Below are 27,045 nucleotides of genomic sequence, written 5' to 3' on the forward strand. Positions count from 1 at the left end.
TGTGGTGAGCATCAGCTCTTGGTGGAATTCTCTGGAGAAAATAAAGGCTAAGTGGTGTAGAAGAGCACTTTGTCCAGGTGAATAGACCTTTGCATTAAAGTTAGGCTGCACAAGCTCATTCTACCAGGGCTAGGGCTGCTATGATGAAATTAACAAGGGGGGGGCGGGAGGTGCTGTTTCTTGGTATCTGTCAGACTGCACATGGCCATTGATGCACACATTCATAAACCACTGCTTCCCTGATGGGCAGGTCCGTTGTGAGGATCATTTTGCCCCCTGGACTTTCTCATCCGAGTCCATTTCTCAGATCCTCCATCTTTGGGAGGTACTGCTGTTGTACCTATTCTAAAGGTAAGGAATCTGTGGTTAGAAGCATCCATAGACATTAGTTACCTTCAGTAATATTCTTTCTGGTGGATAATCTAGCTACGTGCAGATTCCTCCCTGCCTTCAATCACCTTGTTCTGTGGAGTCGACTCCTGAACATTATAATCAGGTTCCAAGTTAGATTTTGGCACACTGTCACCTACTATTTCTTTGAAGTGCTCCATGTCTGAGGGTACAGAATGAGTAAAGATTGATAAAGTAATGTCAGTGTGTGGGGGCCTCCTCGCCATCATTTCTAGGGGGTATGGAGTTATTGCAGAGTCATATTGCGGTAACAGTGGGTGTGCAGGAGCATTGCTCAAAAATACTCCCGATCCAGTCTGACACCTGGAGATATTGTAAAGGTGAGGCATCTACAGTCAGGGTATCCACCAGAAAGAGTGTTATTTAAGGTTAAGCAACTGGTTCATCATGGCGTTTTTTCCAGTAGGTTTTTAGTAACAGGCATAGGAGTGTTGCATAGCTCATCTCCCAAAACATAGAACAAATATTTAAATACAACTCACCTAACACATTTAAATATAATACTGCAAGTTACACCTGTAAAAAGCAAATGTCTAGGCTGGTTAAAGGGGAGCGTACTAGATCCCAAGGATGCAGCTCCTGTCCTACCTGATATCTGTAGGGGGTGGGCCAGGATAGGTCCAAGAGGATGCAAATGGCAACTCCCTAAAACTTTCTTGGGGCAAGAGCGAGTTCCGCAGAAGCATGAAAATCATGCTATTCGAAAAGTGATGTTTTTAGTACAAGGGTGTTCATGGGGAGTTTAGCTGAGCGTAATGAGAAATGACGCTGGATCTTCATGATGCTGGAAAGATTGCAGTAGTCCACAATCATGGGGCTGAGGTGCATTTTTCTGGTGAGTTTGAAACGAGATGTTTACGTTTTATAGAAGGAAAGGGTTGTGGCAATAATGGCGAAAGGGGAAGATATAGGATAGGGAGGTAATGGGGTGGTGTTGGAGGGGCTAAGTAGATTTTTTCACTCATTGTCCCTAATGTTAAATTTCACTGTTAGATCTGCTTCCTCCCTTCCAGCTTTCAAAATCTTGATAAAAGAACTTTATCTACATAGGGCCTGATTTAGATCTCGACAGGTTATTCCAGTGACGTCACAACAGTGACAGATATCCTGTACCTCGAAATATAAATCTTATTATATCCTATGGGATTTTTATTTCGGCAGACGGGATATCCATCACCGTTGTGACGGAGTAACCCGCTTGCCGCGATCTAAATCAGGTCCTTAGCCCTGATCGTTTGGACAGACGTTATCAATGGCTAATTAATTTCCATTTATCTTATGCCATTTGTTCTAGTTCATGACCAATGCATAAAAGTGCTATAGTAAATATAAATATAATAAATAATTAAAAGAGATAAGTTTGAAAGGGGGCAGTTCATTGCGAACCAGTGCCTAATTCCCGTTAGCCAGTTGATAACTCAATTTTAAAGTTTACTTAAAACATACTTCGGCTTCTCTGGCCTTTGGGTTAATAACTGAATTGAGTTCATAGTATGAGAAGCAGTACATTTGTGTGAGATTACCAAATGTGATTGCAGAAGCCAAATGAGAATATGAAGTGTACGCGAGATATGGTGTGGGCTGAGGGGTGCATGCGATTTCGCATAGAGGTATGAAATTCCCCCACTTTTAAGTTGGTGTTTGGCAATTCTGCCCAGCATTAGAGAGCTGTATATGAAAGGAATGATATGAGAGTGCTCGCTACTTTTATACTCCAGGTTACAGATTGTTAAAGGTGAATATTTTGGTAAACTGTGTCGTAGATCAAGGACCAAAATTAAAAATTAAATAACGCAAATATGAACTATACCCTCTCAAGTGCTCCCGATAAACTTTAAAAAGGCAGTATTCCGACCTTTTGCAGTAACTTGCCTCTGCCACTGGGTGGCTCCCTGGGACCTCATTTTACGAAAGTGCTGGCCCAGGTCACAAATGACTTTAAGATGATACCGATGCGGGTGAAATAGTTATGATGTCTTGCAAAATGATGTCACAATGTTCAGAGGAACTTTCTTGGTGTCACCTCAGTTACAGAGGTTTGCAGACGTGGCTGGGGCGTGCTTCAAACTGAGCCTGTTGAGGAATCCGTGTTCCAAGACTCGAGATGAAAAGGGCACAAGGAAGCCAGGCTGGTAATCTAAGGGTGAAGCAAACCTTACCAAAGATGTTTTGGGTTTTGAAGGCGATCACTACAGTTTAGAACTTTTGCTCAGTATGGCACCACGCAAGTTCAAGATCAGGGAACCCTCTCTCCGACTGCAGAACATATGTATTTTCTTCAGTTGATTAGTTAGATTAAAGTTTCTGTACTACTTGTAAGCGTCACAGTTTAAGTCACAGATAATGTGTTTTGGAAAGAAGGTTCCTTATATACATGGGAAGGATGCAAACCTCTGCTCGGGTAGGTAACCCTGCATAGTGTAAATGTCTTCATGCACAGACGAGGAATGCTGTGCCTTAGGTAGACATTAGCAAGTAATGGCAGCGTATGCATGGTTTATACTATATTTTCAATACATTTGTTTACCTATGACTAGACGTTGAAGTGCTTTCGGAAGTTTTCGCACCTTTCTCAGAAAATGGATGCATTTGGCTTGTAGACGCCATGAAAATAAACTTCTTGGCCATTTTAGCAGTGTAAACTTAATACATGCTTACAAAGACTATTTAGGCTACGGAGTTGTTCCTCTGTCTCCTTTTAGTGAAGTCAGTGAATATCGTTTAAGATCAAGGCTACCATAAAATTAGGTAACCGTTTAAAAAAAAACGTTGAATGAGCCTTGTTACCCATGTTGCCGGGGAAAATGTCATTTTAAAATAATTTGAAATTGAAAAACCGAAACAATTGAAAGTCTTATCTCTGATCGAAACCAAATGCTAGAAGGAAAATGTTATTTTATCGCCTCAGATGATTAATTGCCACCCTTGTCAAAAACGCGCACACATTTCAGAATGGGTAGAGTCAGCAGGCCTGGAAGGGGCGTCAATTATTAATAGGTTTCTCGTGTGGCAGCGCCGTGGGACAGAGAGAACAAAGGCAGAGCGTGACACGTCTTTCGGAACCCGATAACCCTCTGTCCACCCCTGTCGCAGTCGCTTACTGATCAGCCCTTTTCTCCTTGTCTCCTCGTTCCAACAGGAAGTGATCAATGCTCTGAAGCAGACGTGGCACGTCACCTGTTTTGTGTGCGTGGCGTGCAGTCAACCGATCCGCAATAATACCTTCCACTTGGAGGACGGCGAGCCCTACTGTGAGGCAGGTGAGCGCTGGTGTTTTGGCCCATGGCGGATCCTGTTGTCTTGTCTCCTGTACAATCTCTTTTTCCCATTTTGTCCACTGACCACTAAACTTTTGTGCTGTGAAATCAGGACCTTTGTTGCCTAGCTTGCTGGCATAATTGCTTACTGTTTAATAATTTGAGAAAGTATCTGCACAGTCATTAAGATGGGGGAGGGGGGGGGGAGGGGGTTGGTTGTTGAGAGGTATAAAAATATAAAATACATTTCACTATTAGCAGGGTGCATGGGAGGGGCCTAAGGGGCAGTCAAAAAGGAGAAGAATGCAGATTGGTAGGGGCACTCAGTGAGAGAAAACACAATATTTTGCAGCCGGGATCGGTGCAGTTAAGAGCGGTGGGGCTGGGTGATGGGGGGGGCGCCCTCTTACCTGCACGGGACGCGGCTGATATTTTGTAAAATAACCTACAATGTTTTGAGGAATATTAAAACAGAGGGAGAGAGGGTGTATGTGCTTTTTTGTCTGTGTGTATGTAAACATTCCTGGTGAAATTACCTATATTTATTAAGGGGGTGTAACCCCCCATGCCCCCAATGCTAAGCCCCCTGGCCCTGCATTGTTTCAGGCCAGTACTCCTTAATGCGATCATTTTACAACATGTGGCAAACTGCAAATCTCAGTTTTTGTCCCTGAATATATCTGGTCATACCTGCCAACTTGAACAGAAATGTAATTGAGGGGGGCGGGGCCTTGGAGGGGGCGGGGCCTCGTGCCAAGAAGTACCCAGGAGGCACTTTTGAACCCCAACCTGCCCCCAAGCCCCTCCCCCCCCCCAAAAAAAAGCTTGCCGTGGCTGGTGCTGATGTTCTGGGGTGTTTTCACACCCATTAATGAATGTCAGCAGTTCAATGCCCGGAAAAGGAGCTGGAAAACCACTACTTACAGCGATTCTCGGCTCGTTTTTCCTGCCACAGTGTGATATCGGCTCTCCACCGGGTGACTGTGTAATGGTAGCCGATAAGGCGTGTCACACGGTGGCACGGTGGGAGTTGGCAGGCATGTTTAGTTGGTATTTTATAAAGTGTGTAATGAAGGCCTTTTTCTGCCTCTAAGCACGGGGGTGGACAGGAGGCTTGAAAGGCAGGACTAGGAAAGAAGACAGGTATTTTATTCAGTAACTAAATATCCTTTTATTTTAATCAACCATTTAAACTTTAAAGTCTGTAGTTCTTCTATATCTATTGGACGACTATTGAAGAGTTATTAATGCATTAGTAACTGCACCTCACTATTCCTCATACAACATGTGCCGGATCCAGGCCTGGCTCCAGGTTTTATTTTTTGGGTGGGCCAAGTTTACATTTGGGTGGGCCACTGTGGGACCACTTTGTCGCTTCTTGTGGTAAGCTACAAGCCTTAGATGACATCATATCTACTTGCAAACAGTCACCATGATACAATGGATCAATTCTGTGTGTATACAGAGCATGTGGAGAGTTATTTGAAAGTAAGAGCAATGTCTGGACCTAAGTGCAAACCCTCAAATTCCAACAGGCCAGGCTTCAAAACAAGTACTTCCAGGCATGATTATCCACTTTTTTACCATCCCTCTCCTGTGCACCTTATCTCACAGCTGACCTTGGGCCCCAGATCAGCCACCATCCAGCTCCACTTGCCTTATTCCCATTAAAAGAAATAGTAAAATCACCTTCAAACTTAAAACAATGACTATAGCAGTAAATATAATTAGCACACACTTTAATATGTTCCACAGTTGCCCTTAAGCCATGACTGCTAATTAAATAGAACCAGAAAGGCCATGACAGGGCCGGCTTTAGCTCTAGTGCGAAAGTCTTTTTTGGTGCCCCACCAAATACCTCTTTCTCCGCAGACACCATTACTACCACCCTCCAACAGTGCTCTTCATCTCTCCGTAGCCACTCTCGCATACGTATTTCATTTGTTGTAAAGCGCTACTCATATCAGTGTAGGGTGTCACAATACTTTACCTTACGCACATATTATGCAGAGACAATGAATCATACAAGTATGTAAATCAGTCTATAGGGAATGTCACATGAGCTAATGAGGATTACACGGTGTAGGAATTACATCTCATCCATACTGGTGGGCAGTATATTTTAAGAGGGTTTGGGCTGGGGAAGCACAAACTCAGGATTTGAAGCATACCCCAGTGGTTGGGGGTTGGCTTTAACAATAAAAATGCATATCGGTCCAAACTCTTTTTACACAAGAATCTCTGTGACAAAAAGCAGTAACCCACTGAGCTATCCACATAAAATACAGCTTATCTGCATTTCAAAACTACCAACAGGCAAAAGATTGATCTCCAGCAGCATCATTAATCACCAGTTATCTGGACATTTTTATTGTTGTCTTGCATCCATGGCCATGATAATGATAAAAACTATTTAAATGAAGAATACACAAATGCCTTGCTGGGCCTGTGCAGATTTAAAAAATAAAAACAAATAGTAACACTTTCTCTTACCTACTCACTTAGTCAAACTTTGTGTCACAGCCTGATCTGATAAGCAGCTGCAGGGGTCAGGAAAGGTGAATAGGAATAAACAAACTTATTTTCTCCAGCGCTGAACAGAAAAGGAAATATTCACACAGCAGGACGGTAGGCAAAAGTTACTCTGTGGCAAATAAAGAATTTGTACCCTTAGCAATGCCCCTAATGTTCCTGCATGACACAGCCCACCTTTCTAAAAGGAGTTGGGTGATTGGGGATGGCTGTAAGAAAGAGCCCTGGTCCCATCACGCAACTCCCAGAACAGAAAGGAAAACAACGTTAGGAGTAACGTTTAAATGAAAAATGTCATTTTGTATTGGCCTTTGCGCCGTCTCTGCAAGGGCCAAGGCTCACATTTGGGTGGGTCTTGCTCATGTTTGGGGGGGCCTGGCCCACCCGCTCATCCCCCTCTAGAACCGGGCCTGGCCGGATCTCCAAATTGCTTAGCAGCCCTGACTCCTGCCACTCAAGTGTCTGCATCAGTCGGTTCCTGGGGGATAGACCACAGAGAATCCATATTTTCAGATGAACATGGCTGCCACGGGGGAGGAGTGATGATGATTACACATTCCCCTCTTTTCACCTATAATGACTTTCTAGATTTAGAGCCCATAATGTGCGTTTTATTGCTTTTCATCTCTTGAAAAATGGATCCGGGGAATGTTTGTACATACACAACATGGAGTCCAGACGTGCCATCCAATGCACAGCTGCTAGGTAGATTGCTCTTCTGATTAGTAACCAGTATTGGCTAAGATTCTAGTAGTACAGTTCCCTGAAATTCTTGTCCTGTTCATGGCAGTGACGTGGTGATCATGAAACGTGAAACCTTATGAACTGGGTGTTATCCTTGTCATGACAGCAGGTTTAAGTTGCTCCTTTTCTCTTACGCAGAGTCATACTGTTTTGTAGTTGCATTTGTGTAGTGATTCTCTCCTCTTTTGAATTTGAAAAGTGATTCTCTTCGCTGTTGAGAAGCTGAAGTGTATTCAGTGGATTTGAAGTATGCATGGCCCTAGGTTGTGCTTAGTTCAAAGAGTGTGAGTTTACAGTGTGGACTACAGGGGAGTGGTTAAGGGTTGGGCATAATGACCATGGTGCTTTTATCATGTCACGTCACATGTAGATGTACTTGAGTGTGAAGTGGAGGGAAGAGGATTGAGAGTGAGAATTGGAGGGAAGGAGATGACACCTACAAAGCTGTGTGGTTGACTGATTCTTCTTTGTGGACAGTATGGCCTGGGGTCATTTGTTGAGCAATAGTTGCGTATTTACTGCTTTGCTGATTTCATCGGGATCTTAGTTGGTTGGTGTTTGTGCCAGGTAGGAATTCAAGAGTTTTGTAGCATGAACAGTGAAGGATGTTCCACTCATTTAGGGCTTCTTGAAAGACTGATGGTCAATGGGAAGGACCAGTCTAGAGCGTGGGGCACAAGTCGGCATTTTCAATGAAGGATCTTTGGATTAAGGAATGTCTGATGCCAAGGAGGACTGCAGGGTCGATGCAGAATACCATCTGGCCTTGGGACCTGCGTGATGTGGTCACTTAGGCTTAGTGATTGTCTGGCTGCTGGATATAGGATTCTTTGTTGTCTTCACAAAAGGTACAGTATGCATAGTTCAGCTGCAGAACCACAAGAGGTATGGTGGCCTAAGTCATATGTGGAAAACATAAGTGCAGGAAATAGAATAGTGATGAAGTTATACTTTTTTTAAAAAAATTAGGTGGCCCTAGATGTCGTGGCTTGTTTTAGTCGGCCATTCATAACCATGTGCAACTGAAAATTCTAGACCTAACCAACTTCTTCTATTTTTCTGGAATGCAGATTACTACTCTCTGTTTGGTACCATGTGTCATGGATGTGAATTCCCAATAGAAGCCGGGGATAGATTTCTGGAAGCTCTGGGCAGTACCTGGCACGACACCTGCTTTGTATGCGCAGTAAGTATCCCTTTTTTCCTTTTGAAGCCTGTGCAAGCTCATGCCCAACCCAACCTCTTCAGAGATGTGGGAGTGACTGATTATGGGTTCATAATCCCTATTTAACCACACACAAAGGCCACTCGTAAGCTCATTGTGCAAGTGTGCGGCTCTTACAGGGATTTGGCACCGCAGACGCCACCAACAGAACGTAACGTGATCAGGTTTGCGGCATACATTGATGTGTGCCAATTAAAAGAGCACAAGACAAAAAGTCAATGTTGGCAGGAGCTCCACGTACAGTCTCTTGGTGCTTTCTGCAAACATGGCATGTATCACTGTTGCAGTAAACTGACGTTGGTTGGCATTCACACATGGGGAGAGGCAGCAGAGTAATCCTCAATGAATTTCTCATGGATTAGTCTTTTCAGTACTCAGTGACTTTATTCCTCCATTCCCAATTGTTTCTTTTTTACTTTTAATTTGTAAATGTACCGTCTAGAATATCTTAGTTTCTACTTACGAAGGTCATAGATTTTGTTTATATCAAAGCGTGCTCTTTTTATTCAGAGTTTCAGCTTTTGTCCTATGTTTAAACAGCATCTACACAGAGAGATACAGTGCTAATGTGCCTCAGAAACACCAGAGGTCTTTTCCGCGTCTAAAGTGTTAGGATTACAAATAAACAACTCACTCAATGAGGAGGGGGCTAGGTAAGCCTTACAGGAGGGCTCTGGTTTCCTACTGACTTTTATAAATAGAAAAACGTCATTAATTGAGCAATGAAAGTTCTAATTAGCATGGATTGCATAAAAAATACAGTAAAAATAAAGTTAAAACATACCCACAAAATGTGACTAAAACAAGAAGAAGAGATACTGGTATGTTAGAAATTCCCTGAAATGATTGTGGGGGAAATGTGATGCATCTGGGCATTCATCATCATTTACATGTTTGGAGGTGAGCACACAGGTGTTAATCAAAAAAAGCCAGGGGAGACCGGATTGATTGCACATGTCCTTTACCCACAATGACGTTGCATGGTGTGATAATAAAATATCTTTCACCATGATGGCATTACTGGAAGTGACTGCAAAAGTCCTGTGTCCTAACTGACATCACGTGACGTCATATTAATGAGGTTAACAAACAGCAAGGGTAAGATTTATAAAGTGGCAAACCTGTCACTGAAGCAAATCAGACCAGGTTACTTTACACGGATGTATTAACTATTATGCTACCAGGATGTGCCAGAGTAAAGTGCATCACCGACCCAAGTATGTCAACATAGGGCTGGACATATTAATCATATGTGAAGTTCAGCCTCAAATAAACAGGGGTATAATACCCTTGCTACATTTTCTGCATGAGCTTTCTCACGTGCATGGGCAGCATCAAAATGAGCAGTACTCACTTGCCAGGCACACCTTTAGTCTTAAATGGCAAGGGAAGACTCCTGATATTTAGGTGCCTAAAATAACCAGGAAAGCCAGCCCAGAATCTTTGGGTGCTAAATGAGTGATATGGTAACAGCACCCAGTTGATGTCTGGCTGGATCATCTTGTGTTTTTGTGCAGATTTTATATAGCCCAAACTCGACCCGAAGGTATTGGAGCGCTTTACATGACCACCAGTTACATTACACAAGGTAGGAGTGGGGAGGTTAAGTGATTTGCCCAGAATCACAGGATGCTGAGCCGATCCCGAGGCTCGAACCCGGTTTCCCAGTTCCAAAGTCGGCAGCTCTAGCCCTAAGGCTACATCCTCGCCCCAGAATCTTGCACTGAGTTTTACCGCTACGCTCACCGACTCGCTGGTTGGCATTCATAATTGGAATGATGCGAACTTTCGTGAAGTTGAATGGCTCAAAAACACTAAACATCCTCTTAACCACACTGAAAAGTGGCGGTGGGTTGCATTCTTTCACGCCTAGATTATTGTGTGTCGCAAAGTCTGTGGAAGCTATCTCTAGCAAAATTGCAGTTTAATGCAGAACTTTGCAATGTGTAGGGTTACACAATATGATCACATTTCATTAGCTGTCTGAGATTTACCTGGCCTTATTAAGGAATTTGACATTTAGTCTTATTCCTGTAGCTAGTCACGTGATCTGCAATATTTTTGTTTATCACTTACGGTGTATATATATATCTGTATCTCATATATTATGTACGGTTTCGGTTCATTGTGCTGCATGGAACCATTTATGGTATGCCAATGTGACTTTAGTGTTCCAGATTTGGACTACACATTGCACCGCTAAATGAATGTTATTTTTTCTTTTATGCCAGGTATGTTGTGAAAGCTTGGAGGGGCAGACTTTCTTCTCCAAGAAGGACAAGCCACTGTGCAAGAAGCATGCCCACTCCGTGAACATGTAACAGTGACACTGGCATCTGGAACAGGAGAAAGTACATACAGCTGGAGGCAGGGGGAGAAGAGGATATGCACGGGGGTGTCCCCTGTTTATCTGCACCATCAGCTGCTAGAATATTTATATATACGTCTCTGGTTTGAAAAAATAATAGTTGGAGGATGGTCTGCGGGCTTTCTATCTTTCTAGATTTTAGCGTTACGAATATTTTTTGATCATGCATGCATGGAAAGCAGAACCCATATAGTTTAAGATATGCAATACATGAATTGTCCACTTCCGGTTTTGTTTTCACCCGGCGGAAAATTGCATTAATTAAGGAAAATACTTAAAAGGTTGCACCTTGACGCAAATGCAAATAAAGTGCACGGAGTGGTTTGCTGTTTTCCTGTTAATGTGGGGGAGGCGTGTGTCTGTCTGTTGCTCTGAAAGATTAGATTTACTTTGATTTCCTAACAGAGCACTCAAATTGTCGTGCTGGCTTTCCACATAAAATAACTTTAGTAAGAATAATTATATTAGCTGGAGTTTCCTGTGGAAGACAGAAGTGATGGGCATCTGAGCTTCTAGCCAAGCAGTGGATTAAAAACAATAACTCTTTTTATTGCAGCCACAGAACGAGCACAACATGGAGGGGTATTATCCATACATCAGGATAGCACACCACAGTCCTCCATCAATCTGTCAACATTTTGTTAGCGCTCCTAAAAGTCTCTAAGAGAGAAACCAAGAGTATTTGAGTCACTTGTGTTGGTTTCTATTTTATTGCACACGTTGTACAATATAGGAAAACCCGCATACAACCTATACGTGCCTCAAGGGAATGCATTGCAGATACTTTTGTCAGTACTTCTAGTAGGGAGCAGAGGAGTCTATCAAAGTATTTTCAATGCGCCCAATCAAAAGGGAGCCATGTATGGCTTTCTTAACATGGAAAAGTTGGTGCTGAATTTCCTAATTATCCAGATAAAGTTAGTTGCAATAAGTTGAGGTGAAAATGTTATAGTAGAGGGTGTAGTAGTAAAAATTACTGGGCAACAGGTTGTATCCAAGACGAGGACAGAGAATAAAAAAAATACAGAATACGTTCAAATTCCAAGTTAGTTTCCATTGCACAATAGACCAGTCCCACAATAACTAATATATAAGCCTGTCTTGCTGCTTCTACATCTATCTTTAACAAATGTCACCTTTGAGTTGTACCTAAAGAACTTTGATGTAGATGTCGGAGCTGTCGGTTTGGAGGATTCCTCCTCCTCACACTGACGTACCGATTCAAATGGATGCTCTGCTTTATGCATCATGGTAACAAGAATTTTTTTAGTCGGCACAGGCCAGAAATCACTGTTCAGCGATGACAACAACTGGCAGATATTTGTGAGTCCAAAGCCATGATTCGTCCAGTATAAGCATCTGGATCAACAAGACAGATTTGTGACCTTCTAATAATTGTGTTAGTTCTTATCACTGTAGAAGTTCTTCTACAAAAGATTTGTCCCTTTTCAAATCTGCCCAAATCACCCTCCTCTAATTGCACTGTTCTTAACTCAGCCATACTTGTATTGTGAGTGTCACTTTTGAGACGAACAATTTTGTTAATATCTCCCTTGCTTACAGCATTTTTATGCATTTTCTAGTAGGTGGTTCTTCAACACGCTTGATAGTCATTCCACATGTTGCCTCCTTTTGTTCTAATTTTTTTTTTTTTTTTTAGTAAGGGGTACTTATTCTTTCATTATAATTGACAAATAATACAATTGTCAACTCTTTCATCCTCTTTGGTCTTTCCTCAGAGAGAGGACGGACCGCAACCAGAACAACTCAGGAGTTCCCCATGAGATGACGACACAAAATGAGTATTAATGGGCATAATTTACAGTCAAAGTACTTATCCTAAACATTTACTTGTGCTTGGCCCTGTCTGTTCCAACTTTGGATATCGCTGTTCGGATAAATCGTGACTTTTTGCCCACCTTGTGAACTTGCAGGTGTTCCAATAGCACACAATTGAGTAACCAGCTAAAGAGCATTGCCAAGATTAATTGAAAGTCTATGATTAGCAAATATCCCAAACTGCTAATAATGGAGTCAGCCAGTGTTCTTTCTGTTGGGGATTCAGAAAACTTACCTCTTTGCATGTTTTCTGTATTCTTGTAGAGAAGTTGTGTGTTTAGCTAGAGTATAATGAACGTGTAAAGAGATTAACACAGTTGAAAGTGACAACCTGCATTTATCTTTTGTGTCCAGCATCTTACTTATTAAAAGGAGGCGAGTACTTTCTGTCATGAACATGAATGATCCAGTTGCAAGAGTATATATTCATGGCCACAACTAGTAGTTTTCTAATAAATGACACTGTGAGGGATAATCCTTGTTTTTCGAAACATCAGGCCTTTATGGGTCTGTATTCACCAACATTCTGCATGCATCTCAATGCTTGGTTCTTTGCATGACTGCAACACTTGTTCTTCACATGACTGCAACGCTGGCCCCACTCTAGAAATGATGTCGCATGTAATGATTGTAAGGGCAACCTGACTCACCCACATGACCATATGTCAGGGTGCTGAGGTGCTGGTACTAAATACACTGGTATGTCTTGACACTCATCCCCAAAACTAGTCATTGACCATAAACACACAAATTGAAGCTGTATTGTGCAAGACAACCTTCCTCAACCTCATTTATGTTCTATGATTCTAGTAATCCACACTTACCAGTCCTTGTCCCTTTTCCTCATTTAGGCACTCTCACCAATGCTCGTTCACACTCACCTTCACTAACCAACTCTATTCACCACTTCTGTGCATTCAATAACCATTCATTCTTTTTCTCCGTCACTCATCCACTCTCCCCACAACGTATTTACTAGTGGCTCATCCATTCTTCCCTTAATTCAGTCACCATTGGCTCACCCACTCAAAACCTAACCCACTTTCCATCTACTGAGCTACTCCTGATTCCTTATCCCTTCCACTATTAATCGTTGACCCACGATTCATCCTGGCACAACCATGCTTACTTACAACCACACCCCTTTTGTTTCTCTGCTCTAATTGTCCTTTACGTAGTCGCCTGCATGCTCACACTCATCTACGCCCCTTATCTCTTAGTATTGCAGAAACACAATCACCGTCAACCCCCTACGCTCAACATTTCGCATTACTGCTCATTAACTCTTACAATTGATCATCATCTCTTACTACCACTTAATTTCCGTCACTCTCGCATACATTTTGTTTACATCATTCAGTCGCTTAGCACACAAATCTTCCAACAAAGGCACCAACACCCACCCCTCACTTATGAACACCCACCACACATTTCACCTCTTTTTCATTGGCGTTAGCTGGACCGACTAGGGTTATCTGCAATGCTTTCACCAATCAAATGTTGATTTTGAGCAAGACCAGTGTAAATGACATAGTTTTAGGAGACCATTTGGGAAAATAGTATCAACTTTTCAGTTTGAACCTACCTCCCAGATAGTTAGAATGCCTCATTGCATGTTCTATGGGATACTGTACAAACCTGTCTTCTTAGCAAGCTCTGTAATCTGTTGTTCAAGCATGGCATATTAAAGCTTTTTCACAGTCACACTCCCTCTTCAAAACTGTACAAAATCCTGAAACTCACTTTACTGTTGAATAACCTCATTAAACACACTGTGTCAAGCAATACAGTCAAAAGCTGGTGAATTAGAAAATGGGGGTATATGTCAGAATTCCTGCATTTATTTTACAGTGATATACTTGTATCAAAATAGCTGGCTACCTAGCAGTTTGGCTTGTATTGCTCATCCTTGGGGATAGCTCGGTTTCATGGGGTTTCTATTGACTCACTCAAAAGCCATTTACCAGTCTGTCTAGAAGTCATTCTCTCTAGTGCACATAAAAAATGAAAACTCTTGTCAAATTTCAAATTGCACAGTATTGGTGGGAGACTGTGTACGTGTGTGATCCAGACACAAACCACGATAGCACCCCTCAAGCAATGCTCCCTCGGTTTGTAGCAAACTGGTGCTTTTGGAGTCCTGTTGCATCTCATTCCTTCACCATACCAGAGCAGAAGGTCTTGCTTCTGGGGCAATATTGGCTTTCAAAGTGATTACGGAAGGTAATCTCCTGCCATCCCTCGGATAATGCAAAAACTATGGTCTTGGTCACAATAACAGTGATGAGTGCCAACATTACTCCATCCACAGTTGGAGAGAGTAAAATAAAGGGCCGCAAGGCCTCCACACACCTGCGATTCCTCTTGTGGACCAGCAAGTGCAAGCAACAAAGTACCACCAATAAAACCAGCCCCTTTTTGGTCTTCCAGCAGAAGAGTGCAGCACTTTCAGAACCTGAATGCATGCCTATTTTTCATGGGCGCAGCCCCTGTGCAAATTAACCCGTCTCATTGTGAGGATCTTGTTTGTGTGTGTATGCTCTGTGGATCCAGAGAATCTCTCCTTCTGATGTGTAGAAGAGGACCACAGGTGTGAACATACTACTACTGTTGGTGCTTCCCCATTGGGTAATGTGCACATTTATTTCCAGAGAGTGATCCTAGATTAGATCTGGATCGAGTAGCTTCTGCAAGAAATACCAAAGCAAAAGTGCCTCGGACCAAATGGTGTCATTTTCCCAAGATGCCCAGTTCTGTAGTGTTTGCTGCATTATTTACTACACACTAGCCAGAAGACAACCTCATGTCAAATTCCACCGTGCAACCGGTCTCGCTTTTCTCCTAACATCAAGTGGGCCATCATGTCCAACATTTTGGTCACAGCTTACAGCAATGGTTAAAATAATGTCTGTAATTTCCTCTTTGCTCCATGCCACAGTGCATTCACAGCGCTCTTATGCAGCTGTAACGTGATTGTCAATTAAGAATGCAGTGATGTGCTAAGTGCCTCCAACATTGGCATAATATAGAATTAAGATCATTGGGCCCGATTCACAAAGGTAAACCGAAACAAAAGTCTAACTTTATGACTTTTGGTATTCCCAAAGGGCATTTACGAGTAGTAAAGTTAAACTTTTGTCTCAGTCCAACTTAAGTTTTAGTCTTAAATTTATCTGAGACTAGACTTTTGCTCTCAGTTAAACATAAGACCAAAACTTAAGTTAAACTGAGACAAAAGTTTAACTTTACTACTCATAAATGCCCTTTGTGAATACCAAAGTCGTAAAGTTAGACTTTCGTCTCAGTTTGCCTTTGTGAAGCGGGCCCCTTGTGTTTATTTATGCCCATAAGTCTCTTTAAGTTGTGCAGAGAGATAAGTGCCCTGTTCCTCTCCTATCAACCCAAGGTCGACATGAGTTATGAACAAAATGCAGATGATTGGAAACATATCTGGTTAGCTGGAACAGAGCTGTGAGTGTTTGGCACTGAGGAGCCTGATGTAAATCAAAGTTCTTTTCTTGGGTAGGAAGTGCTATATGAATGCTGTAATATGATACGACAAATGGTGCACACACAGAGATGAGAATTCAGAGAGCTGGTGTTGAGAATTTACCCACAGACAGCTAGAGTCCACTACCTGTAATGTCTTACTGGCATCTAATTGTCATTGACGCCCATGGTGAATGGCCAGCTATAGCATTATAAGTGCCAGGCCAAGCACGCAATGCCAATACACAACAAATATCAGCAGGACCATGCACTGAAATAATAGCAGTAGTCTGGGTTTTTAGGACAGCCCCAGACAGAATACACAGCACACTTCTGGCGGAGTTCCTTGCTTCAGTATCCATTGGTGATGGTACAGTTTATAATTTAATAAGTTTAATATATGTGCAGTAACTAGCTGCATGTAATTGTTTTCCTAAGGGAATTCACCTCATTCTGAAAAGCAAGTAGCTACTCCAAGATGTTGCAACTTACTGTACATGTGAGCCTATCAATATACCAATATGGTAATGTGCAGTTCTACTAATTAGGGCATTTTTAAGAAAGTGGAAAACCCTAGCTTATTTTCAGTAACCCTATATGTCAGTATCCCTAACCCGATGGATAGTGGGAAGCCAGCAACTTTATGGGTACTCTCAACTAGCGGACCCCATTTTTATCCTTTTTCCCATGCAGGAAATTTCCTCTTAAGGAGGTACCCTTCAATTCTGTGGTGGTGTGTCTGTCTTTCCTACTCTTGACTGCTGATGTGAAGCTTTGTGAATGGTAGCAAAACTACTGCTTTGTAGGTGTGCAATACCGTCCCAATGGCTGCAGACTGCCGACACCCTACTATAACCTTAAATTTACCTCTGTTGAAATTCATGCATAGTGCCAGTTATTCCCACGGCCACCTGCGGGTTGACACTTTAAATATGGATTTGTGAATTGCGTTTACACGTTCAATGTGTTTTTTGCACACTTTGCAAAGAGTTTTGGTAATTGGGCTGTACCATGATATTTTTTTTATTACATTTGAGGAATTTCGGAGTTGACCGATAAATAGCATTGTGTGACATTCCTCTCATAAGTTATTTGCTGGCATGACCATAGTGCAATGGTTAGGACGGTCACTTCCGGACAACGGCTTGTAATCTAATGTACTCCACAAGGAAGGGCTTTCAAAATGGCGCGGAAGAAGAGCTCCGCGGAACTTATTTTCATTTAGATTGTTTGGAAAGGAAAAGGAGCTTTAGAGGAGAACCACATGTCAAGTGCTCATTTTGCTTGTTCTTTTAAAATTTTCTATTTTGTAATAATCAAAGCATATTTGTATGGTCACGGGTTTCTCTTGCAGAAAATGTGGTGTAAATCATGCTTTTCCTCAGATGAAATGCATAGAAATCGTTGCTGTTTTTGCACTGTTTGTCAATAAATGGCTTTTGCGTGTGTTAAATTGTGCCGATTTTATTTCTTATTGTATTCTAAATGAACACGTCTCCTCTTCAGATGACCATATTGGTGCACTTTAACCTGCGAGCCAACAACCGCTTCGTATTCCAAAAACGAAAGTGTATCACATCAGTACTTGTGTTAACATTCTTGCCGCGACAACCCATGTAGAGTTTATTTTCACAGACGGCCTGAAGAGAGCAGTGCCGAGTAAATGATATTTACAATGTGAATAATAACACATAGGCCACACCAAATTGGTTATTTAAAATATTCAGTTATATAGAGGTTGCACCTAGCGGAAAAACGTTACTCCCTTATGATCCTAATTACAATAATCTCTAGTGAAAACAATAATTCTCCCTTGTACACCTAATGAACAATATGGTGAAAAAACACTACTCTCTAGTACACCTAATTAGAAAATTATATATATATATACCCACACACACTCTCTCTCTGTCTCTCTTTCTTCCCCCCCTCCCCACCCCCCCGCGTCTGATGTCTGCCGGTAGCTCGTTCCAGGTCTTGGCTGCAAAGGGAGAGAAGGATCTTCTACCTGCTCTGGCTCTGTGGATGCGCAGGGTTTCAGCCAGTGCTAGGTTGGAAGATCGGAGGTTTCTTTTCGGCACGTGGAAGTTGATTCTGTCGTTGAGTTATTTGGGTCCGTTGTTGTGTAGGTATTTGCAGGCGGGAGTGAGGATTTTGAAAGTGACTCTTTTCTCCATGGGGAGCCAGTGGAGACTTCGTAGGTGGTGGCTGATGTGGTCGTGTTGGGGGATGCCGAGGACCAGTCTGGCGGCAGTGTTCTGTATTGTCTGGAGTTTGCGGAGTAGGGACTTGTTGATGCAGGCATAGAGTGCATTTCTATAGTCCAGTCTGCTGGTGAGGAGTATGTGGGTGACTGTCTCCCTTGACTCAGGGGGGATCCACTTGAAGGTCTTGCGGAGGATGCGGAGGGTGTTGAAGCAGCTGGAGGTGACGGCATTGACTGGTCGGTTCATGGTGAGTCGAGTACGATGCCGAGGTTCTGAGCGTGGTCTGAGGGGGTAGGTGGGCTTCCGAGGGTGGACGGCCATCAGGTGCTGTCCCATGCAGAAGGGGTGGTTCTGAGGACAAGGACTTCTGTCTTCTCGGCGTTGAGCTTTAGGCAGCTGTTGGTCATCCAGACTGCAACGTCTTGCATTCCTTTCTGGAAGTTGAGTTTGGCAGTGGTGGGGTCTTTGGTGAGGGAGAGGATGAGCTGGGTGTCGTTGGCGTAGGATACGATGTTGAGGCCGTGTTGTCAGATGATGGCTGCGAGGGGGGCCATGTAGATCTTGAAGAGGGTGGGGCTCAGGCATGAACCCTGTGGGACTCCACAGGGGATTTTTGTGGGGTCGTAGAGCAAGGATGGCAGTCTGATCCTTTGGCTGCTTCTGGTGAGAAATGATCGGATCCAGTCCAGGGCTGTTCCTTGTATGTCTGCGTTGTGTAGTCTGGTGACTAGTGTGCGGTGGGAGACAATGTCGAAGGCCGCTGATAGGTGGAGTAGGATGAGGGCTGTGGAGTGGCCTTGGTCCATGAGGGTGCGGATGTCATCTGTGGCGGCGAGTAGGGCAGTCTCTGTGCTGTGGTTGCTTCGGAATCCAGATTGGGATGGTTTGATGATGGCGTTCTCTTCAATGAATCGTGTCAGTTTCCTGTTGACTGTTTTCTCTGCAACTTTGGCTGCAAAGGGGAGGAGCGAGAATGGCCGATAGTTCTTGAGGTCGGTGGGGCCAGCTGTGGGCTTCTTGAGCATGGGTCTGACCTCTGCATGCTTCCAGTCGTCTGGGAAGGTGCCTGTTTTGAAGGTGGTGTTGATGATGCATTGTAGTTCGTGTGCGATGGCGGCTCTAAGGTAGATGTGAGGGGGGCAGGGGTCAGTGGGGGCCCCCGAGTGGATGCTTTTCATGGTCGAGGCGGTGTCTTCGGCCGTGATCCGTGTCCAGTTGGAGATGGTGGGCTGGCTGGTGCTTCTGGGGGGCGGGGGCCATCTGTGGCACCTGGTGGATGGTCGATGAGGTTTTCAATTTTGAGGTGGAAATAGGTTCCAAGCTTGTCGCAGAGGTCTTGGGATGGGGTGATGTCTATGGCTTCACTGCATGGGTTGGTGAATTCTTGAATGACATTGAAAAGTTCCTTGGAGTTGGTGGAGTTGGCCAGGATTTTGTTGTGGATGAAGTTCCTCTTGGTGGCTCTGATCTGGTTGGGGTAGTCCGTCATGGCGTCCTTGTAGGTGGTGTGGTTTTCGGTTGTCTTGGTGTTTCTCCAGTTCGTCTCCAGGCATCTGCAGGTGCGTCTGGCTTCTTGGAGAGCGGTGGTGAACCAGGCGGCTTTCCCGGAGCGTTGTCTGTCGGGGTTGCGTAGCGAGCGAGCTCGTCTGCGCAGTTGGAGTTCCAGGTGTGGAGTTCTCTGGCTGTGTCGTTTGCGTCGGGTGCCCAGGTGTGGTTGTCTCGGGTGAGGGTGGAGTTAAGTTGCTTATCGGTAACCTTGCTCCAGTCCCTTCGTGGTGGGCGTGGGGCTGGTTTGGGTGTCTTGGGTTTGTTGATGGCGAAGTGTACGCAGTGGTGGTCGGTCCATGGCGGCTGCGTTGTGTGGCTGAATTGGACGCTGTTTCCTGCCACGAAGATGGGGTCGAGGGTGTGTCCTGCTCTGTGGGTCAGTGTGTTGACGAGTTGTTTAAGTACGATGCTAGCGAGGATGTCACGAAGGATAGTGGAGTTGGGGTTGTCGAGGTAGAAGTTCAGGTCTCCAATGAGTATGTAGTTTGTTGAGGCGAGGGCGTGGAATGCGATGGAGTCGTGATGGTGGTGGCAAAGGGCTTTCGGAGGCCGGGGGGTCTGTAGACCGGAGTGTGGCTTTGGGGGTTGTCTGGATCTGGAAGTGCAGGCATTTGGCGGAGGGGAAGGTTTCGCTGGAGGTAGTGAGGTGGAGGGTGCTCTTGTGGGCGATGGCGAAGCCCCCTCCTCGGTGGTTGGGGTGGTCTTTCCTCTGGATCTTGTATCCATCTGAAATGGTGGTGCAGATGTCGGGGGCGGAGGATGCTTTGGTCAAGGTCTCTGTGAAGAAGGCGATGTCGGGTGAGAGAGAGTCGAGTAGGTTCCATATTTCCATGGCGTGTTTGTGTACGGAGGGTACGTTGAGGAGGATGAATTTTAGGGTGTTGCCGGTGCTGGCATCGGTGGTGTTGGAGGCCAGGGTGACGGTGAGGGTCTGGCAGCAGGGTTGAGTGTGAGGAGGGTGGTGGTGTCGTATCGATGGGTAGTGGGAAGTCCAGGGTTCCTGGCGCTGGCCGCGGTCGGGTCGTGGATGGGCGCAGACGGGCCTGGCTTCGGCGCGCAGCGGCTGCCATTAAGTGGGGGAGGTGGGAGGGAGGAGAGGCTGGGAGGCGGGAGCGGGGGAATTCTGGGGGGAGGGGCTGCAGGGGCGGCAAAAGGCGAAAGGAACAGACAGGCACGAGAAAATAAAACAGTGGTGGAATTAGAGGTTACGGTGGTTGCAGGCAGTTTGGTCCCAGTTGGAGTGGGCAGCAGGCGCTGGAGTTGGCAGCAGCCTCGAACCTCCCAAGGAGGAAGTCGGGGTCTGGAGGCAAGAGACGGAGCAGGGGAGCCGCGGGGATAGAGTGTACCTACACCGAGGGTCAGAGGTCTTACTACACACTCACACACACACACACTTTCTCACTTGCTCTCTCTCCCACCCCCGACACATCAGTATTGAGCATTCCACAATTCCCACTCTGGTGAGGTAGGTCTGTTCCCAGTTTTGCACTGTTAGATATGTTTTAAAGAATACATTTGGAGAAACATATCCCCCTTTCTGGGCACAGCATATATATAAGATTAGCCGCTGCATAAAAAGGATTTAAAAAGGAAATAATGAGCACGCGAGGAACAATGAATTTAATGGCCTCATAACATTCCTGATGCATAAGAGAATGTTTTTAGCTTAATTGGTACTTTTGTGAATTTTAGCCTTCAAATTTACTCGATATATGCAATGTATTGAATTGTAACCAATGCCAGATACTAATGGCGATGTTGAGTCTGTTTACCATGTCCTTTCAAGCCATGCACCATGTGATGTCAATCCCTGCAGTTTTAATGGTGGAGCTATGATGACGCGTTGTGTGAGCAAGGCAGGAAGTGGCGAAACGCGTAGCAAGCAAAACTGCAATAAACACAGCATTTATCTTGTGATCTACTACCTGCGTTGGTGTCCTTTCCCTAATTGAAGGATTTGGAGTTGGAGCTGATATTATTACTATAACTTGCGCGCCCACAATAAACTGCTGATGACATCACATATTACATCACTCATGACATGGTCAGTGACATCACTCATGACATCAATGATGACATCTGAAATTACACATTGTGGATTACGGTCGCGCAAGTTATAGTTACCTGATCTAACTATAACGTGGAATTTCATTGGTTTTTTACGAGTGAAATGTACAGCTAACTATAACATGTGTGAAACCTATGGTTTTTTAAGTGAATTTGCAAGGTTTTTTAAATGATAATTCCTAACTATAACGTGTGTGAAATCTATGGTTTTTTCAGTGAATTTGTACGGTTTTTTAAATGCTAAGTTATGTATTTCTTTTTCTTTTTTTTTTCTGGTTTTTCACTGTGCGCACACCCTGCGCGCACGGTGCGCTTCGCGCACCGTGCACGCACTGTGGGCGCTCGGTGCGCTTCACGCACCGAGCGCCCATGTTGCGCAGTCCATGCCATGCGCGCCTCGCCTTTTTTAAGACATTAACATTTGTTTTTTTCTCCCTTGTGGGTCCTTTAATTTATTTTATAAATGTGATTTTTTTTTTTTTTAAATTTTTTGCCGTGCGCGTACGGTAAGCTTACCGTACGCGTACCCCGTGATTTTTTTTAAAAATTATTAAATTTATTTTTCGTACTTTTGGGTCCTTCTTGGACCCCTGCCAAACACTAGGGGGTCTGCAACTCTCTTCGTTGCCCCCGTTTCACGTTCCCCACCTTTGTTTCTCAGTGCGAGAGACAGAAAATGGCGGCCGACACTTCCTGATTTCGACCGATTCGAATGTTTACAGTCATGTAACCACCAATCAGAATTGAGCTCGCGCACGGCACCGTACGCGTACGGTAAGCTTACGGTAAGCGCACGGAGCGCGCTTACAGATATATATATTGATTTAAATGCTATTTTCTCAGGACCTACTGAACAGATTTACACCAGACCTACAAAAGGCACATCCTCGACCTGAGGACTACCTCTCTGCCAAATTTCAAGTAATTCTGTTCAGGCTGTAGCTGTGTCTAAAGGTCCTATGGAAAAATGCATGGGGAAAACGCGTTTTGGGACCCCCCTTTTTTCTCAGCCCCCGCTTGACGAATCCCCCCAAGACTTTCAGGGTAGGAGCGGAGCGTAGTGCCCCATTACTTTTGAAAATTTCGCGAGGATTCGTCGACCGGCGCCAAAGTTATTCCAAATAGAATGTTGCGGATTTCCTATGGAAACACGGTCCTAACTATAACTATCTACTGGCGACCGCCAGTAGATAATATATGTATATATATATATATATATATATATTCCCACAGCTCGGCTCAGTTTTGTGAACCCCTGGCGATACTTTACTCGGTGCAAAACTGCAGCAGAGCCATGCCGTAATTCATTCGCCAACAGCTTCCTTCTCAGGAGACCAATTAGTGCGCACTCACAGGATTCTTTGTTACCCCAGTTTCCTTTATTTATTCAATAGCATCCAGTTCCACGGAAATACCAACACCTTTCGCTATTAACAGATAACTTGATCACGGTTAATATTATGCATTTGAATCACCCTATAAAATCATCTGATACCAAACATGTGACTGCTGATGTCACTTATTCGTTTACACAGACTTCTGGTCTTTGTGGTCAACAAACCATATATGATATTAACATATTATTACGAAAAACAGCGGTAGCATGTCTCCAAGGTTATACATATTTTCATAACATGAATTGTCGTATCTTTTTATAAATGAAATACATTTGTTTTACCTAAATATGTATGCTTATCATTTTCCTAATATTAGAACTATAAACGAGTGGATAAGATTATGCTAATAGACCAGGTAACAATCTCCACAACAGTCTATGATGTCTATAGAACTATAGATAGTTTATGTATATGGAAAATATAATAGGATTGCCCTTTAATTTAAGAATGTGGAGGGTTGGTAACTAATGAAAATAAAAATAAATAGAGATGTTTAGCAGGAGTTACAATCAAATAAATGTAAACCCCTTTTTTCTTTTATCATGGAGAGATAAAATGAGACTGATTGGCATATCATTGTTCCACAGATTGCTCTAGGGAAGGAATGTCCTTAAATCAGACAAACTAAAGAGAAGTAAGGATATGATATAAGGTAATTGTCCTTTTTGAGTTTTTCCTTATATTTGAAACATTCAATCCAATATGAATATGAGGCCAATGAAATAAACTGAAAAATTAGGACTCCTTTTTATGATAAGATCATAATTGAATATCAATAAATATAGAGCCCATTTGATAGAACAATTACGAACAACCATATGATGTTTAGAGGGTGTATGAAAATACAAAACAGGACTGTAGAAATTGTAAGTTAAACAAAATGGATGCTTTTATTATTGTTCAATAATCAAGGCATGATAAGAGGAGTTATATATAATTAATAATATCAATACACAGAAGTTAATATGATGTAATTACCAACAGGGGTGTGATACAATGGCAACCAACCAGTGTCAATTATAGGAGAGACATATTTTGGGTCTTGAAAAAGATGGAATATTGAATAAAGCCATCGAAACGCGTCGAAGCTGAAATCAACATAATCCGTTGGAAGAGGTTCTCCTAATGAGATAGAATTATACAAAAGGCTTAGGATGAACTATTGAGAAAAGATCTCTGTGAGAACGGATGTGTTAATTAATGACAAAAATTATTGTCTTCTTTTGTCTCTCTGTCATTTGTTTGTTACAGTAAGTGTCTCAATAGAGGAGGTTATTATCAATTGTATGTGAAACTTGTGTTACATGTATTGTGTTTTAAGATATTAGACAGTTCTATGTATTTTTAATTGCATTGGTAATGTGTTTTTAATACATTTTATATAAATATTCTCGAAATATAGTGATTATTATGGTCTTTTGAAGTTGTGGTTTACGTTCTAACACATGGGCTCAAAATTTGGGGTGTGAATAGGACTGAATTTAATTGTTTAACGAATTATTATTGCCAAGAGATAATACATTTTCACTACCTTTTAGTAGTACCCTAATCCCCTGGTTGCAAAGGGGTCTCTCTCATTTCTCCTTTGAAAGTATTTATTTGCATAAATAAAAGACTTAAACGTTGTATATTGCATCTACTTACCTGAAAAATATTCAGGGGGAATACAAACTAGTAGCCTGGGTGCCGCCCTTGTGTTTTGAACAGGTTTACAGGATTAGAGCCATGCATGCTCAGTATCCTATTGATCAGAGAAGTGAAGCCGTTGTAGTTCCTATCATTTTGTTTTCTTGCTATGCTAATTTATTAAATAAAAACTGGAGAACGAAACAACTATCTCATAATACATTTCTTGGAAAAATATACATTCTAATAAAGAGCACTCAACCCGGTTTCGGTCGGCGCTTTGTATTTGAACCTGAATTAAGTACAGGTAGGCAACCGCATCAAGGCCCGCAGTAGTTGAGAGAAACCAGGATCCCCCACCCCAGCCTAAATTATGGGAATCCATGTACTTAGTTATCCATACTACCTCTGCAGGGGTATAGACCATCGACCAGGACTCTCCAGCCATTTCTTCCTGGCCTTTCGTTTCAATCTGACTCTGGGTGTAACAAATCTCTTTCCAGTCAACCTCAAGGATTCCGTGCCAGGTGTTTCGTGGTCTTCCTCTTTTCCTTTTCCATTGAGGGTTCCAGGCCCCTAGCTTGCCTGGTAGTGTTTGATGCAGGCTTGTGGAGGATGCGACCTATCCAGCCCCAGCACCTTTTCATGACTTCTTCAAGAGCAGGGAGTCAGAAAGTCTGCTGCCATTGGTCGTATTTGCTGATGGTGTTTTTACAAGCAGATATGGAGGATTTTTCTCACAGGTGTTAATGAAGGTCTGGACTTTGTTGGTGGTCACTGTTGTCCTCCCAAGTTTCTGCTCCATACAGAAGGACCAATTTAACGTTGGTGTTAAAATGCCAGATTTTGGTTTGCAGTGTTAGGTCCTTGGAGCTCCAGATATTCTTTAGCTGAATGAAGGCAATATTACTTTCCCGATCCTTGCCTTGAAGTTGGCGTCTGTGCCAACCTGCTTGTCTTTGACATTTCACAGGTGGGTGAAGGCCTCAAATTCTTCCAGTGCATCGCTTGCAGGAGTAACTGCAGTTGTGCTGGCTGTGTTAGTCTTCAGGATCTTGGTTTGTCCCCTGTGGATGTTGAGGCCAGGTTGTGCTGATATGGCAGCCACATTGTCGGTCTTCACTTGCATCTGCAGATGGTATGGGAGAGTAGGGCGAGGTCATCTGCAAAGTCCAGGTTGTCGAGCTGCATTCAAGGTGTCCACTGGATCCCATTTCTTCTCCTTGCAGTGGATCTCTTCATGATCAAGTCTATGGCCAGGAGGAAGAGAAGAGGCGAGAGCAAACAACCCTGGTGGACTTCAGTCCTCAGTTGGCTTCCATCAGTTGGCCTCCATGGCCTATCCTGCAGGTCCTTTCCTCGTAAGAGTTCCTGATGATTCTTACAAGTTTATTGTCACACAGTAGTGGCGGAGGAGTTTCCAAAGGGTCTCTCTTTCCAGGCTGTTGAATGCCTACTCACAGTCAATGAAGTGGACTGCGGAGGGGAGTTCCATTCAATCTACTGCTCAATGATGATGCACAGTGTTAGAATCTCATCTGCGCAGGATCTATCTTTGCAGAAACCAGCTTGCTGGTCTTGCAACTGAGCACCGACTTGTTCATTCATTCTGCTCAGGATGACTCTATTGGACGCTTTGCCTGAGGTTGATAGAAAAGTTAGCCCTGTGTAGTTTGCGCAGTTACTCAGGTCACTGTTCTTTGGGATATTGATCAGACATTCCACTTTCCACTCTGATGGCTCCTTTTCCTATTTCCAGATTCTTCCAAACATGGGGTAGAGCATATCTACTGATGATTCAAAGTCTGCCCTCAGTGCCTCTGCAGCAATGTTGTCTGCTTAACCATTTCTCAGATATTTCATGAATTGCCTTATTTCTTCCTTGGTTGGTCTGCTGCAGTCAATTGGTAATCATCCCGGAGAGCTACACGGCGCCGGGAGGGACAAGTTGTTAGCAACAACTCACCTTGATGCAAGTTTGAATATAGGGAGTTGTTCTCACTCCACGCCAGTTCAAGTGTTGAATTACAAAGAACTCGGTTCCCCACGGAAATCATCCTGACACAATTGTAGGGAGTATTCCTTGAGAAGGGTTTTTTACCCTCTGCTCCTGGACCAAGGAGGTAGGGTTAGTACCCATGGGATCTTTTTTTCTTGTGAAGTCCTGAAGAAAGCCGGGGTAATAATTAAATTAATTATTTTTCGGCTGAAACATGTCGACGTTTGTTTGCAGAGTGGAGGGGAGGTGATTCATGATAGACTACCGTACCTCCATCCACAGGTCTAGTTTTTGACCTTTTTAGTCTGGGCAGGGAGTCCATAATTAAAGTCAGAT

The 27,045-nt window shown here is 43.5% G+C and overlaps 1 protein-coding gene across 4 annotated transcripts in view; it reads left to right on the forward strand.

Annotated features, from left to right (window-relative positions):
* The window catches only part of PDLIM5 (PDZ and LIM domain 5), a 565,292-nt gene extending 547,974 nt beyond the window's left edge, over nucleotides 1-17,318 (forward strand). For all 4 annotated transcript variants that reach the window (XM_085641149.1, XM_085641152.1, XM_085641151.1 and 1 more), the window contains 3 exons: nucleotides 3,551-3,671; nucleotides 8,015-8,130; nucleotides 10,401-17,318. In XM_085641149.1, coding sequence (XP_085497275.1) covers nucleotides 3,551-3,671; nucleotides 8,015-8,130; nucleotides 10,401-10,490 — 327 coding nt within the window. In that variant the 3' untranslated portion in view covers nucleotides 10,491-17,318. The remainder of the gene's footprint in view (nucleotides 1-3,550; nucleotides 3,672-8,014; nucleotides 8,131-10,400) is intronic.
* The last annotated feature ends 9,727 nt before the right edge of the window (nucleotides 17,319-27,045 follow it).

This window comes from Triturus cristatus, chromosome 2_2 (genome assembly GCF_964204655.1).
Source record: "Triturus cristatus chromosome 2_2, aTriCri1.1, whole genome shotgun sequence".
Taxonomy (NCBI): Eukaryota; Metazoa; Chordata; class Amphibia; order Caudata; family Salamandridae; genus Triturus; species Triturus cristatus.